The sequence below is a fragment of the Tachyglossus aculeatus genome, chromosome 13, assembly GCF_015852505.1.
Source record: "Tachyglossus aculeatus isolate mTacAcu1 chromosome 13, mTacAcu1.pri, whole genome shotgun sequence".
Classification (NCBI taxonomy): Eukaryota; Metazoa; Chordata; class Mammalia; order Monotremata; family Tachyglossidae; genus Tachyglossus; species Tachyglossus aculeatus.
The window spans coordinates 23,183,675-23,198,978 of NC_052078.1; the positions used below are offsets into that span (position 1 = coordinate 23,183,675).

Consider the following 15,304-nt stretch of genomic DNA (forward strand, 5'->3'; position numbering starts at 1 on the left):
TTAGCGCTTAGTACAGTGCTTTGCATACAGGAAGGGCTCAATAAATACGATTGAATGAATTAATCAGACCCAAGTATTTTCCCATTTATCAGGGCTTTGCCTCAGGCTGTAACAGTACACATACTGATCCCAAAACAGAATTCAAAAACTAGGATGATGGTTGAGCTCATCTGGCTAAAAATCAGAGTTGCCAAGGCAGGTAAACGTAAGTTAGATGCAGAGAAAAATACAAGTGTTGAGAAAACTGCCAGGAGAAAAATTGCCTGGAAACTGATCATACCTCTGCCAGACTCTGGTAGGTTTATAAGTGAAGGAAGCACAATTTTGTTTTTTTTTCCTCAAAAATGAATTTAGATTTTTATCCTTAAGAATGGATAAGCATCCAGGGTCATCTAGGTGGAAGCAGGGATCCTAAATGGTTCCTAAAACTGAAGTTCCACATAGGGCAGTGCATGGCACATAGTAAGCGCTTAACAAATGCCATTGCTATTATTATTTAATATGAAGATAAATAGCTTGAGTAAGCAATAATAATAACAATAATGGCATTTGTTAAGCGCTTACTATGTGCAAAGCACTGTTCTAAGTGCTGGGGTGGTTACAAGGTGATCCGGTTGTCCCACGGGGGGCTCACAGTTTTAATCCCCATTTTACAGATGAGGTAACTGAGGCCCAGAGAAGTTAAGTGACTTGCCCAAAGTCACACAGCTGATGGTGGGAGGAGCCGAGATTTGAACCCATGACCTGACTCCAAAGCCCGGGCTCTTTCCACTGAGACACGCTGCTTCTCAGTACAGAGGAGAGAAGTCAATGCAAAAGTGAAACACAGAAAATAGGTAACAAAATACTTGAAGACGGTTCACCATGGGTCAAGAGACAGGAATGTAGAAAATAAATGGTAATCAGTTTCAGGAAAGGAAAACTGTCTTCTAAACTACTTCATTCAACAGGAGGCAAGAAAAGAGTCTAGTGAAGGGGAAAAAGTCCAAAGAATTGAAGGTAAGATTCTGTGAGAAATCTGTCTTTACCAAAATGGAAGAGAAAGGGTAAGCATAATCAGGAACTATACCCAGCAAGAGGAATTCATGAGCAAATAAACTTAACGAAGCCAAACAGGTAGAAAATATCCATCATCATCATTACTACTAATAATGATAATAAAGTCTGCTACAATGAAAATGTGCACCTTTACATTTAAATAAAGCTAAATTAAAACCACTCGTGTTACTAGAATCCCAAGCATGATACACACTGATGCCATTATTTGACCGAGACATGGATTTATGGATGCTTAAATGATAGGATTTGTTTTAAAAAATGGCTGAACTTGGATTGTTTCCAAATGGCAAGTGGGAAGTCTAAGTTAAATCATATTTGGAGGAATGTGAAAACTGAGCGGAGAGTTTTACTGGACCAATATGGAGCCTTTTTTCTCCAACAGCGTACTTACTTCCCCTTGACAAAATACCGCCCACGTTCGAGAAGCAGATTCTATTTTCAGCTTTGAAGTACTCTTTTCCCCTTTGAAATCATGATTCCTTGTGATCTGCGTGGCTCAGTGGAAAGAGCCCAGGCTTTGGAGTCAGAGGTCATGGGTTCAAATCCCGGCTCTGCCACTTGTCAGCTGTGTGATTTTGGGCAAGTCACTTCACTTCTCTGGGTCTCAGTTCTCTCATCTGTAAAATGGGGATTAAGACTGTGAGCCCCCCGTGGGACAACCGGATCACCTTGTAACTTCCCCAGCGCTTAGAACAGTGCTTTGCACATAGTAAGCGCTTAATAAATGCCATCATCATCATCATCATCACCACCATCTCGGCCAATACACATCCTAGTAAGAAAGGTGATCCCGGGAAAGTAAAGTTTCTGAGTTTCCCTAGAGTAGAGTCCAGTTCACAATTCTACGCTGGCCTATCAATAAAGAAGTTGGGGAATACAAGATACCAGAGTTTAATGGAGAGAGATTGCAACAAATGTCAAGTAACTGACGCAGACACCCATTCGGCTAACCGGAATGCCACACGATAATTTCCTGAGGGGAGAGACTCAGCCAGAAAGGAGGGATTCACTGCCTTCACTTACGCCTGGTCAATGCCTGCAGGATTTTCCAAGTTAAGGTAAAAAAAAAAAAACCTTACTCTGAGCCTCATCTGAATACACCAGCAGGTCATTCCTAGTTTTTCTGAGTTCTTAGAATTAAAAAGGGCAGCTTAACATGATTACTGTTTAAAAGGAAGAAGTACAGTTTAGCGCATCTTGTCAGAAAACCTATATAAATAACATCTTTTCCAGGACAGGACAGAGAATTGGATGTTGCTACTTGGCAACATGAATCCACCCATGAAGCGCTTCCTCATCAGAGTGGCCACGCGTGGCCCAAATCAAATAAGGTGCTGGTTGTACAGACGAGTGCGTTCACTAGCTCAACTCAGTTGACAAACTCTAATTAGAGTTCAATAATGGAATGTAGTATGATACCGCTACTTCTTCTAGAGGTCGGCTAAAATGCTACTAAGTCAGGCAATTTCTCAAGTTTATCGAAGAAAATTACTCACGACAATTAGACACTGGGTGACGGGGCTTAACGGAACGATGAAAAAAATAGGGACGACTAGGAAAAGGAGTTAAGGAATTCAGTTGAAGTCCTACTCTGAAACTCCTACTTATCTCCGTTCTGACGAAGGATGGATGACTTCGCCGCTAGAGACATGGATTGTAAATCCCGCAAGGGATCGCGACAGGCAAGTCGGATTCCCTCCACAGTCCTTTATATCCTAAATAATTACAAGAGACTTTGATAATGTAGTGTAAATCATGTTTTTCCAGTTTCAACATTCCACTCATCACCCCATCTTTGGTGTCAACCCCATCACTGAACACAATTCAAATCCTCAACAGTCGCTGTGAAAAAATAAATCAACAAACGCTCTGGACACAAAGATGTAAGGTTACAGTCCATTTTCCGAGAACGGGCGTCTCGGAGCCGGATTTTGGACAGAACGCGGCGACGGATTTTGGGAACTGACGGAGTGCTGGGATGGGACACGACGTGATGTCACAAGAAACCGTCATATAACGTCTCCAGGGATCTGATGATAAAGGTAAAATTACTACAACCCAGGTTTTCCTCAGCCCTGCGTTACTGCATAAAATCCTAATTTCTCTCGTGGTCCTACCCTCGGTTAAATATTCCAGTCGTACTCGGTCGAAGCGTAACTGCCGCTTCAGAGATAAATTGTAATCTGCTGTGACCTCAGCAAGTGTAATCTAGAACGCTTGATCTAATTCAAACCGACAGAAACTAGAGGCTGAAGGAAGCCGTGACATTCACAACCGATAACGTCCAACGTCCAGTTGGACAACGGAGCCCGTGAGGATAAAATGGGCCAGCCTGGCATTTCTGCGCTGTAAGAGGATCCTTGTTCGTCCTAAAACCATGAAACGTGCGAGCTGGTCTGGGTTTAAAATAAAACAGTAGTGTAAATTAATTTAACATTGTTAAATATATTCACATGATCACCACGGCAATTCAAAATGGCCACAAATGAAGTCAGAACGGCAATATATGTACAGACGTGGATGAAACGACAGTTCAACGAGTTCGTGGTTTGCACAGACTACCCAATTTCACCAGACATAAATAACTTTGTACCATTTTTTCAGGCGGTCTGAAAGGAATCGAAGGTCCTAGTTATTTTCACTTCTCTGCGGCCAGAAGAAAAATAAAAATCAATGAAAACCCCCTAAAAGGTCAGTGCAGAGGGAACCTTCTTGAATCACTGAATTGGTTCACCAAGAGAGATGCCTAGTAAGCTGATGATAAACAAACCTTAAGGATGTTAAAGGGAGAAACGTGGGAAGTTTTCGGCTGCGTTTAAGCAGAGGTCGGCCGGGAGAGTGACGCGCTAGTCCGGGGTCCTATAGGAGCGCCTTCTGGGAATAAGTCTGTGGTGGCTGAGGTGGGGCTTGGCTACTTGCCGGCTGAGACGGGGTGGAGGAGGCGAGGCTGTAGTTGGGCCCTTGAGACATGGTAGACCCGGCGTTCTGATACGCGGTAACGTCGGCCGGGGGGCTGTAGACGGTTGCCTGGTTGGGGTACGTGTTTCCTGGAACGGAACCGATCCCTGGGCTGGAAAAGAGAAGAAAAGCTGCTCAGACACGCACGGTCTAAGGGCCGTTCGAATGACGGGGAGGCAGAAACCAGGATGACGGCGGAAAAAACCCACGGCCGGAAAAAAACGGGTGCCCGGGGCGGGGGAGAGAGAGGCAGGCCCACCTAGGAGACTCGGCCGTGGGTTAAGCCCACCTAATAAAAATAATAATAATTACGGTATCTGCTAAGTGCTTACTATGTGACTGTGAGCATTGGTGTAATAAATTATTTAGACTGTGAGCCTACTGTTGGGTAGGGACTGTCTCTATATGTTGCCAACTTGTACTTCCCAAGTGCTTAGTACAGTGCTCTGCACACAGTAAGCGCTCAATAAATATGATTGATTGATATGTGCCAGGCACTGTACTAAAGGCAGGAGAAGAAGCGTGGTTTAGTGGAAGGAGCAAGGGCTTGGGAGTCAGAGGTCGTGGGTTCTAATCCCGGCTCCGCCACCTGTCAGCTGTGTGACTTTGGGCACGTCGCTTAACATCTCTGGGCCTCAGTGACCTCATCTGTAAAACGGAGATTAAAAGTGTGAGCCCCAGGTGGGACAACCTGATTACCCTGTATCTTCCCCAGAGTTTGGAACAGTGCTTGGCACAGAGTAAGCGCTTAACAAATACCATCACTATTATTATTATTACTACTAAGCACAGAGGTGATACAAGCACATTAGGTTGGACACAATCCCTGCCCCACATGGGGCTCACGGTCTTAACCCCCATTTTAGAGATGAGGTAACTGAGGAAGAGAGAAGTATAGTGACTTGCTCAAGGCCACACGGTAGGTGTGTGGCAGGGCCAGGTTTGGAACCCATGTCCCATTAGCTCTCTTCCTCCCTTCAAGGCCCTACTGAGAGCTCACCTCCTCCAGGAGGCCTTCCCAGACTGAGCCCCATCCTTCCTCTCCCCCTCGTCCCCCTCTCCATCCCCCCCATCTTACCTCCTTCCCGTCCCCACAGCACCTGTATATATGTATATATGTTTGTACATATTTATCACTCTATTTATTTATTTTACTTGTACATATCTATTCTATTTATTTTATTTTGTTAGTATGTTTGCTTTTGTTCTCTGTCTCCCCCATTTAGCCTGTGAGCCCACTGTTGGGTAGGGACTGTCTCTACATGTTGCCAATTTGTACTTCCCAAGCGCTTAGTACAGTGCTCTGCACATAGTAAGCGCTCAATAAATACGATTGATGATGATGATGATGATGATGTCCCCTGACTTCCAAGCCTGTGGTCTCCACGCGGAGTCTCGCGGGCCGTGGCACAGTGGTGGGAGCAGGCCTGATGTCACTGATGTCACCATGGCTCTCCGAGAGGAAGTGGGAATGACAGCAAGGAAAGAGCAGCATGGCTGGGCCACGGGGAAGCTGCATCCTGGAGTTCCTAGGGACGTTCCGCCTTCGGGATTTTCTCTTCTCTCCGAGCACTTCCCTCTTCCCCTCCTAGGAATTCCATCCCAAACCAGGTCACCTTAGAAGGGGGAAAACCTGGCCCTGCTTCCTGCCTGGAGACCCTCTAAGCTCCTTTGGGGCAAAGAAGCAGTGTGGCCTAGGGGAAAAGAATGGAAAACCTGGGAGTCAGGGGACCTGGGTTCTAATCCCAGCTCTGCTCCGTGACTTTGGGCAAGTCACTCCATTTTTCTGTGCCTCAGTTACCTCATCTGTAAAATGGGGATGAAGACGGTGAATCCTATGTGGGACAGGGACTGAGTCCAATCCGATTATCTTGTATCTAACCCAGTGCTTAGTACGGTGTCTGGCACATAGTAAGCGCTTAACAAATACCACAATTATTACTAAAAGCGTTCTTTGCCTACTAGTAGTAATTTCCACAGAGAAATAGCAAAAGCAATAATAACCACGGTAAAAACTGTGGCATTTCCTAAACACTTACTATGTGCTAAATACCGTACTAAGCACTGGAGTAGATACGAGAGCATCAAGGTGCCACAGGGGGTTCCAATCTAAGTAGGAGGGAGCACAGGTTTTGAATCCCCATTTTGCAGATGAAGGAACTGAGGCCCAGAGAAGCCAAATGACTTGTTCAAGGTCAAACAAGGTAGGTAAGCGGCGGAGCTGGGCTTAATCAACCGTATTTATTGAGCGCTTACTGTGTGCAGAGCACTGTACTAAGCGCTTGGGAAGTACAAGTTGGCAACATATAGAGACAATACCTACCCAACAGTCTAGAAGTCTAGAAGGGGGAGGCAGAGAACAAAACCAAACATATTAACAAAATAAAATAAATAGAATAGATGAATAGAGTAATAAATATGTATAAACATATATACATATATATATATATACATATGTTTATACAGGTGCTGTGGGGAAGGGAAGGAGGTAAGACGGGGGGGGATGGAGAGAGGGACGAGGGGCTTTCACACTGCTCAGAAGGAGTGTACTTCCCAAGCGCTTAGTACAGTGCTCTGCACACAGTAAGCATTCAATAAATATGACATTGATTGATTGAGTGTGGCCTAGTGGACAGAGCACTGGCCTCGGAATCAGAAGGTCACGGGTTCTAATGCCGGGCTCCACCACATGTCTGCTGCGTGACCCTGGGCGAGTCACTTCACTTCTCTGTGCCTCGGTTACATCATCTGTAAAATGGGGATTAAGACTTCGAGTCCCATGTGGGACAGGGACTGTGTCCAACCCAATTACCTTGTACCTACCCCAGCGCTTAATACAATGCCTTGGCATGTAGGAAGCGCTTAACGAATACCATTACTATTATTATTATTATTCTCCGGCCTTGAAACCAGCCCGTCAGAGGGAGTCGCTGAGCGGTCTACAATTTCAATAAAAACTCAAAAGAAGATGAGGCTCTCCACTGGGGAAGCTGCAAGGAGAGAAATCCTGAGGCTTTTCACTCTAGAAGGCCATGGGTTCGAATTCCGGCTCTGTTGCATTCATTCAATCAATCGTATTTACTGAGCGCTTACTGTGTGCAGAGCACTGTACTAGAAGCAGCATGGCTCAGGGGAAAGAGCATGGGCTTGGGAGCCAGAGGTCATGGGTTCGAATCCCGGCTCCGCCACATGTCTGCTGTGTGATCTTGGGCAAGTCACTTAACTTCTCTGGGCCTCAGTTACCTCACCTGTAAAATGGGGATTAAGACTGTGAGCCCCACGTGGGACAACCTGCTCACCCTGTATCCTCCCCAGCGCTTAGAACAGTGCTTTGCACATAGTAAGCGCTTAACAAATGCCAATTATTATTATTATTATTATTACTAAGCGCTTGGGAAGTACAAGTCGGCAACATATAGAGACGGTCCCTACCCACCAGTCGCGTGTCTGCTGTGTGATCTTGGGCAAGTCACTTCACTTCTCTGGGTCTCAGTTCCCTCATCTGTCAAATGAGGGTTGAGACCGGGAGCCCCACGTGGGACAGATTTGCTTGTAACCACCCCAGTGCTTAGCACAGGGGCCGGCGCAGAGTGAGCGCTTAACAAATACCACAATCACTACTATTATTATTATCCTCGATCGCGGAGGCGAGCTTTCCAAATGGGAACCTCGGAGAGTGGACTCAGAAGGGGGAAGACCGTGAGCGTGTTGGGGGCAGGAAGGTGTCTGACTGTCCTCTCCCAAGCGCTCAGTACAGTGCTCTGCACACAGTAAGTGCTCCATAAGTACGATTGAATGAATGGATGGATGAATGAAATGGGAAAGACAAAAATTACTTGGTGTAGGAGGCCTGGGCCTGTTGAGCGGGCAGGGCTGAGCTGGCGGGGGACGGGGCTGCTGCGTGGCTCAGAGAAGACAGTTGGTCAGGGGTCACGCTGTAGCTTTGGACGGATCCCATCTGGGCACTGCCCGTCACCAGATAGACGCCACTTGGGGCCTGGCCAGGATAGACCTAAGGAAAACAACAGGTGATTCGGGTTAGAGCGTCACCCCGTTTAGTGACCCGCAAATCCAGGGGCAGCCTGAATGAAAGCAGGAGTCCGCCTTTTCTCTGGAGTCCCGTTTTAGAAAAATTTACGGGATTCGGTGAGCACTTACTATGGGAATGTCCGAAGCGCTGGGGATGACGCAAGCTGATCGGGTTTGGACACAGCCCCCGTCCCACATCAGAATAAAATAATAATATTAATAACTGTGGTACCTCTTAAGCATTTACTATGTGCTGGGCTAATCAGGTTTGTCCCAGGAGGGGCTCATAGTCTTCATTTCCATTCTCCAGGTGAGGGAATCGAGGCTTGCCTAGGGTCACACAGCGGACCAGTGGCGGAGCCAGGATTAGAACCCAGGTCCTTCTGACTACTAAACCACCGGGCCGTGCTGCTTCTCAACGAAGAGGGCAGAGGAGAGGTGGGGAAAAGACAATTTAGGTGGCTGGTCAGAGTGATAAGGGGCCTGGTAGATAAGATGGACGCAGACACACAAGAACGAGGGTCTGGCTGCAGACTATCAGTACTGGCACTTGTTGTTGTTACAATATTATGCTATTTGTTTAGCACTTACTGTGTGCCCAACACTGTATTAAGCACTGGGGTCGATACACGTTAATCAGGTCACTGGGCCACGAGAAGCGGCGTGGGCTAGCAGACAGAGCCGGGCCTCGGTGTCAGAAGGACCTGGGTTCTAATCCTGTTTCCCCCACTGGTCTGCTGTGTGACCTCGGGCAAGCCACAACTTCTCTGGGCCTCAGTTACCTAACCTGCAAAATGGGGATTAAGATTCTGAGCCCTCACGTGGGACAGGAGCTGTGTCCAATCTGATTAGCTAGTACCTACCCCAATATGTATTCGGAGAAAGGAATCCGCAGTGCTCAAAGCTGGAGGATCCTCAGTCGATCCATCCTATTTCTTGAGCGCATACTGTGTGCAGAGCACTCTACTAAGCGCTTGGGAGAGGACAGTAATAATAATAATAGTAACTGCGGTATTTGTTAAGCGCTTACTACGGGCCAGGCGCTGCACTAAGCTCAGGGGTGGATGCAAGCAATTCGGGGTTGGACACAGTCACAGTCTCACTCCTCATTTTTACAGATGAGGGAACTGAGGCCCAGAAAAGTGAAGTGACTTGTCCAAGGTCACCCAGCAGACAAGTGGCAGAGCTGGGGCTTAGAAGTCTTCCAAGCACTTAGGACAGTGCTCTGCACACAACAAGCGCTCAATAAATACGATTGACTCATTGATTTTTCTCACAGAAATTTCTCAAAGTTCAGAGAAAATGAGTCCGGGTGGATTACTTATTCACATTAACATTAATATTCCTACTAACGTCAGTTTCCCCCTCTAGGCTGTAAGCTCGTTATTGGCAGGGACCGTGTCTGCTAATTCTGTTGTGCTGTACTCTGCTAAAAAAGCACGGTTAGAGGAGTGTGGCCTAGTGGATAGAGCAGAGGCCTGGGAGTTGGAAGGACCTGGGTTCTAATCCCGGCTCTGTCACCTTGGGCAAGTCAATTCACTTCTCTGAGCCTCAGTTGCCTCAATTGTCAAATAGAGATTAAGAGTGTGAGCCCCCGGTGGGATCCAACCCGATTATCTTGTATCCACCCCAGAGCTTAGTACAGTGCCTGGGACATAGTAAGTGCTTAACAGATACCACAATTATCATTCCGATAACTCTCCAAAGCGCTTAATCCAGTGCTCTGCACAAAGTAAGCACTCAACAAATACCCTTGATTGATTGTTTGATTAAGCCAGTTGGGAGCTGAATGGCATACCTGTGAATTTCCTATAATGGAGAGCTAATGCCAAGGTGCAAAGGATGAAATGATGTGTTTAATTAGGAAAGGGTCAGTGGGGAATGTATTTTAACATATGTGAAGCAAAAAGCCAAAGAACAGTGGTTCCGGGTATCCTGAAAAAGCATTAAGAAGAACACAAAACATACCTGAGACCCAGAAACACCGGGCGATTGCATATAATACCCTTGGCTCTGCAGTTTTGCATACATAGAATACATCGGGTCTTCATTCATTAACTTCGTGTACAGAGAGAGAGCCTCCATCACTTTAACATTGAGTTCGGAGAGTTCTGAATGCTTCCTGAAACAGAGTTTTGAAAGAAAGTGAATATTAAAAAGGACGGTTTCCTCTTTCTCCACGAACCAGGATTCATTTAGAAGAAACTAGGATTGACTAGGTCAATCGATTACGTATCCACCATCCGGGTGCGGTGCTAGCTCCTAAGGACCTGCGCGAGTACGAAAGATGCCATGAGCCCTGCTCTCGAGGACGTTGCGGTCTAGCAGCAGAGACAGACATGGATGAGTGCTTAAAAATTAAAGTATGGGGACAAGTGGGTCACGTGGGTGAGGGCAGAACTGGGGCATAAAGATGCCAAGGAAGAAGTTGGCAGTGGAGACGGAGATGGTTTAAGAAGAAGAAAAATTAGCCGGGATCTGTGGTCTGGCGGTTAAGGAGGAGGAGGCGTTTCCAAGCATGCGAGGCAGTGTGGCTCAATGGCGAGAGCACAGGCCTGGGAGCCAGAAGACCTGGGTTCTAATCCTGACTCCGCCACTTGCCAGATGTGTGACCTTGGGTGAGTCCATTCACTACTCCAGGCCTCTCTATCTACCCCAGTGCTTACTACAGTGCTTGGCACATAGCAAGCGCTTAACACAGACCACAGTGATAACAATTATCATTATTAAGAGGAGTACTCAAAAGTGGATAAAACAGCCACTGTTTTCATCTACCCGTGAAAAATCGGAGGTCTCCTCTACCTGCAATGAAATAATCCTCTCATTTTAACAAGGCAAAGAGAATGGATTTGCTTTCCACAACCCAATTAAGCCATTACCCGTTCAGAAGTGAACAGGAGACACTAGCCACAGCAGCAATATACGGACAATAAATGTTGTTTTACCTATCGATATCTTCCAGCTTTTCATCAATCAGAGGTCCCATCTGGTGACAGATTGCTAAGAACAAACAAGATTCAAAGAAAGTAAGGACGCACAAAGAAACGTATGAAATATTAGAAAAAAAATTTCTGCAACGACAAAGTCTGCAAGTCAGTCACACTCACTCTTTGGCAGGATAGCTTAGGATTTCTACATAAAAAACTAGTAATACTGAGCTAAATGTAGATTATTATGTTTTCTAGTTTCTCAAAACGACCCTAGACACACAATGAAACACATAAACTTACATAAAACAAAGTCCTTTTCCCCCCAAGTATTATGATTTCATTAAACTTCTCTGTACTCAATCTGCTCAGGGTACAGGATTAAGATTCCTTATTTTTGAGACTGCTCAAACTGCTTTGTGTTAATGAATAAGTGCTTAGTCCAATGCTCTGCACAAAGAGCTCAATAAATACAACTGAATGAATGAATTTCAATTCTATTCTTCAGGATACATGATAAAAACGGTTGTGGAACAGCACAGTCAAGTGGAAATCAATCAGCCAATCGTATTTATTGGGTGCTTACTCTGTGTAAATCACTATACTAAGCGCCTGGAAGAGTACAATATAACACCATAACAGAGTTGGTAGACAGACACGTTCCCTACCCACAGTGACCTTAACGTGGGCCCCGGGAGTCAGAGGACTTGGGTTCTAATCCTGGCTCCGCCACTTGTCTGCTGTGTGACCTTAGGCAAGTCAGTTAACTTCTCTGGGCCTCAGTTACCCCATCTGTAAAATGGGGATCGAGACTGTGAACTCCATGTGGGACAGGGACTGTGTCCAACTCAATTTGCTTGCATCCACCCCAGCACCTACTACAGTGCCTGGCACACAGTAAGCGCTTAACAAATACCATTATTATACATATATTTTTATATCTCCTGTACCTTCAAGGTGGATCAAGTCGGGTATATCTGGCTGATCATCGCCTGGATCTGTGCTTTGCAGCATTTGGAGCAGTTGGTCCATTTTGTCCTAGGGCAGTAAGCAGGTTTTATTTGAATAGGTGGAAGTAAAATCCGCATCGACACCCACAACCATTCCGGCCCCACCCCTCACGTTATCTCTGCTCTGGGCCCCTTCCCATACTCCCAACAATCCCTGTGGAATTCCCATTCCACTGCCAGCCACCTGGACCTCTTCCTAGTTGAGAGCTCTTGGCTTAATTTCTATTCGCGTATCAAAAGTTAAGGAGAGCGAAAACGAGTTGGAGTCTAGACGTGACTGAAATATTTCGGTTGTCCTTACAAAGTCAAACTGAGAACAGTTTGCTTTTAATTCTAAGGAATCCATTTTGCAATTCAGCAGAATGAACAACGGCGCCGAGTTAACGTTCAAGCACGTACTCCGGGAAAAAACCAAAACTGAATACTGTGCGTTTGTTTGCGATGCAGATCCAGCTGTAGAAGATTTGCATCGGCGAAACGAGATAAGAGAGTTAGGCTAAGATGGGAAACTACAAGATACGTGTGGAGGGGTAGAGATGGAATAAAACAGAAACAGAAAGCAAACACCTGGGAACCGAAACACGGTTGTGAGAACTGCATGCCTGCAGCCTGAGGAAAACACCTTTGATAGTGAATGAGTACGCAGGTGGGCTCCGTTCAGTGACAAAACTCTTGGCACCCAAAACCCGGACCCTTTTCACTTCATCGAGGATTCCCCCCAACAGAAAACGTACTGTGTGATGCAGAACGTAATAATAACTACAGGCTTTTTTAAGCGCTTACTACGTGCCAAGCAACAACGGGGTTGTCGGAAATGGTTGAATAACATATTCTAGTGTGCGCCTCAAGGAAAAGCCTTTCATTAGGTCACGCTGACTTTCCCAATCACAGCCAAGTGTTAGCAGATGTTTCTCCCTCTCTAAGCACGAGAAAATTTAAGTTCATGATTTTGAGACAGTGTTTCAAGCGTGGAAGAGTATTTTCTTGACGTTGCATCTTTAATAACAGGGTTTTTGAAGGCGGCGTGTTTTTATTGCACTGACCTCATCAATATATGCTGGCTCTGGTTCAGGTTCGATCGTTTCAACCTGAACGTCATCGCTGAATTGTACCGTTTTCTTCTCTGTCTTCACTGAAAAACAGAAGATTGAAAAAAACGTAAGTGACCCTCGACAAAAATACACTTTTTCTTTTTAAATGCAAAAACGTTGACTCTACCATAAAAAACTTTCTGTTGAAATAGTCTAAAAAACAGGTGAGATCCTCTAGCTTTAATTGGGTGAAAAGTGACATTTCTTCTAGTAAACTTAAGGAATGTTCAAGCTCGCCTTGTTATATTCTCAGCCCACTGAAACCTTACTGGAATCTGGTTTCCTAGTGAGTGGAACCCACCTAAAGGAAAGTAAAGAATGGATCCTGTTTAGTTTGTTAAATTGGAAATTTCTTCCCTCATCTGTAATTTATTTTAATGTCTATCTCTCCTCTAGTAGAGAGGGAACATGTCTCTCAACTCGCAACTGCTTAGTACAGTGCTTTCCACACGTTAAGCGCTCTAATTCCATTGACTGATTAAAAATTAAATGGTTGATCTTCCCAACTCCTACACTTCAGCTCAGCTTGTTACCTCTGCCGAATCCGCCCCTTCTTCTCCATCCAAACCGCTACCACATTAGTGCAAACACTTATCCTATCCCGCCTTGATTATTGTATCAGCCTCCTTGCTGATCTCCCTGCCTCCTATCTCTCCCCAGTCCAGTCCATACTCGACTTGCTGCCCGGATTTCTTTCCTTCAAAAACGTTTAAGACAATGTTTCCCCGCACCTCAAGGAACTCCAGTGGTTGCCCATCCACCTCCGCATCAAACAGAAACTCTTCACCATTGGCTTTAAAGCGCTCCATCACCTTGCCCCCTCCCACCTCACTACCCTTCTCTCTCCCACTCTGACCCAGCCCGCACGCTTCGTTCCTCTCCTGCCATCCTTCTTGCTGCTCCTCGATCTCATCTATCTCGCCGCGGACCGCTCGCCTACATCCTACCTCTGGCCTGGAACGCCCACCCTCCTCATATCCGACAGATAATTGCTCTCCTCCACTTCAAAGTCTTATTGAAGGCACATCTCCTCCAAGAAGCCTTCCCTGACTGAGCCCTTCTCTCCTCTTCTCCCACTCTTACTTGCTCCTTCATTCATCCTCCCTCCCATCCCCACAGCACATATGTATGTATCTGTCATGTATTTATGCATATTAACGTCCATCTCCCCCTCTAGACTGAGAGGCTGTTGTAAGCAGGGAATGTATCCATTTGTTGTTGTATTGTAGTCTCCCAAGCACTTAGTGCAGGGCACTGCACACAGTAAGCGCTCAATAAATACGACTGAATGAATAAACCAGATGATTTCCACTCTTTCAGGGCTTCACGATCCTGCAGTGCAGTGGTCAGTTTCTCAACCATTGCAGGGGCACCATTTGTCCCTACTGACTTCCATCCAGTTTTTCAAGGACCACCTGGCAAGGGACGACCTTTGTCCTGCCTTGCCAACCTCACCCAATTTAGTAACCCTGCCTTGGTCAAACTCTACGAGAGAGGCCTATTCAAACTTGAGTTTTTCCTCTTAAGGTGGGAACAGGGAAGGCATTTCAAAAGAGCAGCCTGACATCCGTTGCTTAGTGATTGAGCAGGTACTACTATTTCCCCTTCTACTTCTCCTTCCTTTTCCTTCTACTTCTTCTACCACCACCACCACTACCACCAATCACTTCACGGATGAATCTGAAAGTTCAAGCAGTTTTGCAAGAAAATGGAAAATAAATCGGATGTATCGCTCTGTATGAGCTCAAAGTTCGAAAGAGATGGAACAATTCTTTTATCTTTTACTGGAATTGCTCCTAATAGACACTCAAGTACACATTACTTTACCAAATGTATTATTCTTTTAAAAGCTTTAGGTCTGTTACTTACTCATTTCTGGCTCAGCACTCAGGTCTGCTGTTACAAAATTAGAGGGAAACAATCCCATGCCTTGAAGAGTTTCGCCTTTCCACCAATTAGGATCACTAAAAATGAAAAAAAATATTTAGTCTACAACCCCAGAAAGTGCTTAATTTAAATGGTGTCCTGCAGCAAGAGCCAAAGTATTAAAGAACAATAAACAGACACATTCCCTGCCCACAAAGAGCTTACAGTCTAGAGGGCTGAAAAACCCAAGTCCGGACTCTTTCCACTATGCTAGTCTGCTTCTCAGAAACAGGGCCTAAGGATGCTAGTTACGGCAACAAATAGTTCAAGACGCATTTCCAGGCTACGTGTTTAGTGAGGCAGG

General features: G+C 45.7%; 1 protein-coding gene across 3 annotated transcripts in view; it reads right to left on the reverse strand.

Annotated features, from left to right (window-relative positions):
* Positions 1-2,516: 2,516 nt before the first annotated feature.
* The window catches only part of STAM (signal transducing adaptor molecule), a 38,967-nt gene continuing 26,179 nt past the window's right edge, over positions 2,517-15,304 (reverse strand). For 2 of the 3 annotated variants that reach the window (XM_038755944.1, XM_038755945.1), the window contains exons 8-14: positions 14,944-15,038; positions 13,027-13,115; positions 11,924-12,011; positions 10,992-11,046; positions 10,015-10,168; positions 7,854-8,029; positions 2,517-4,129 (exon numbers count right to left, since the gene is read on the reverse strand). In XM_038755944.1, coding sequence (XP_038611872.1) covers positions 3,919-4,129; positions 7,854-8,029; positions 10,015-10,168; positions 10,992-11,046; positions 11,924-12,011; positions 13,027-13,115; positions 14,944-15,038 — 868 coding nt within the window. In that variant the 3' untranslated portion in view covers positions 2,517-3,918. The remainder of the gene's footprint in view (positions 4,130-7,853; positions 8,030-10,014; positions 10,169-10,991; positions 11,047-11,923; positions 12,012-13,026; positions 13,116-14,943; positions 15,039-15,304) is intronic. The other variant, XM_038755946.1, reaches the window with a different exon arrangement.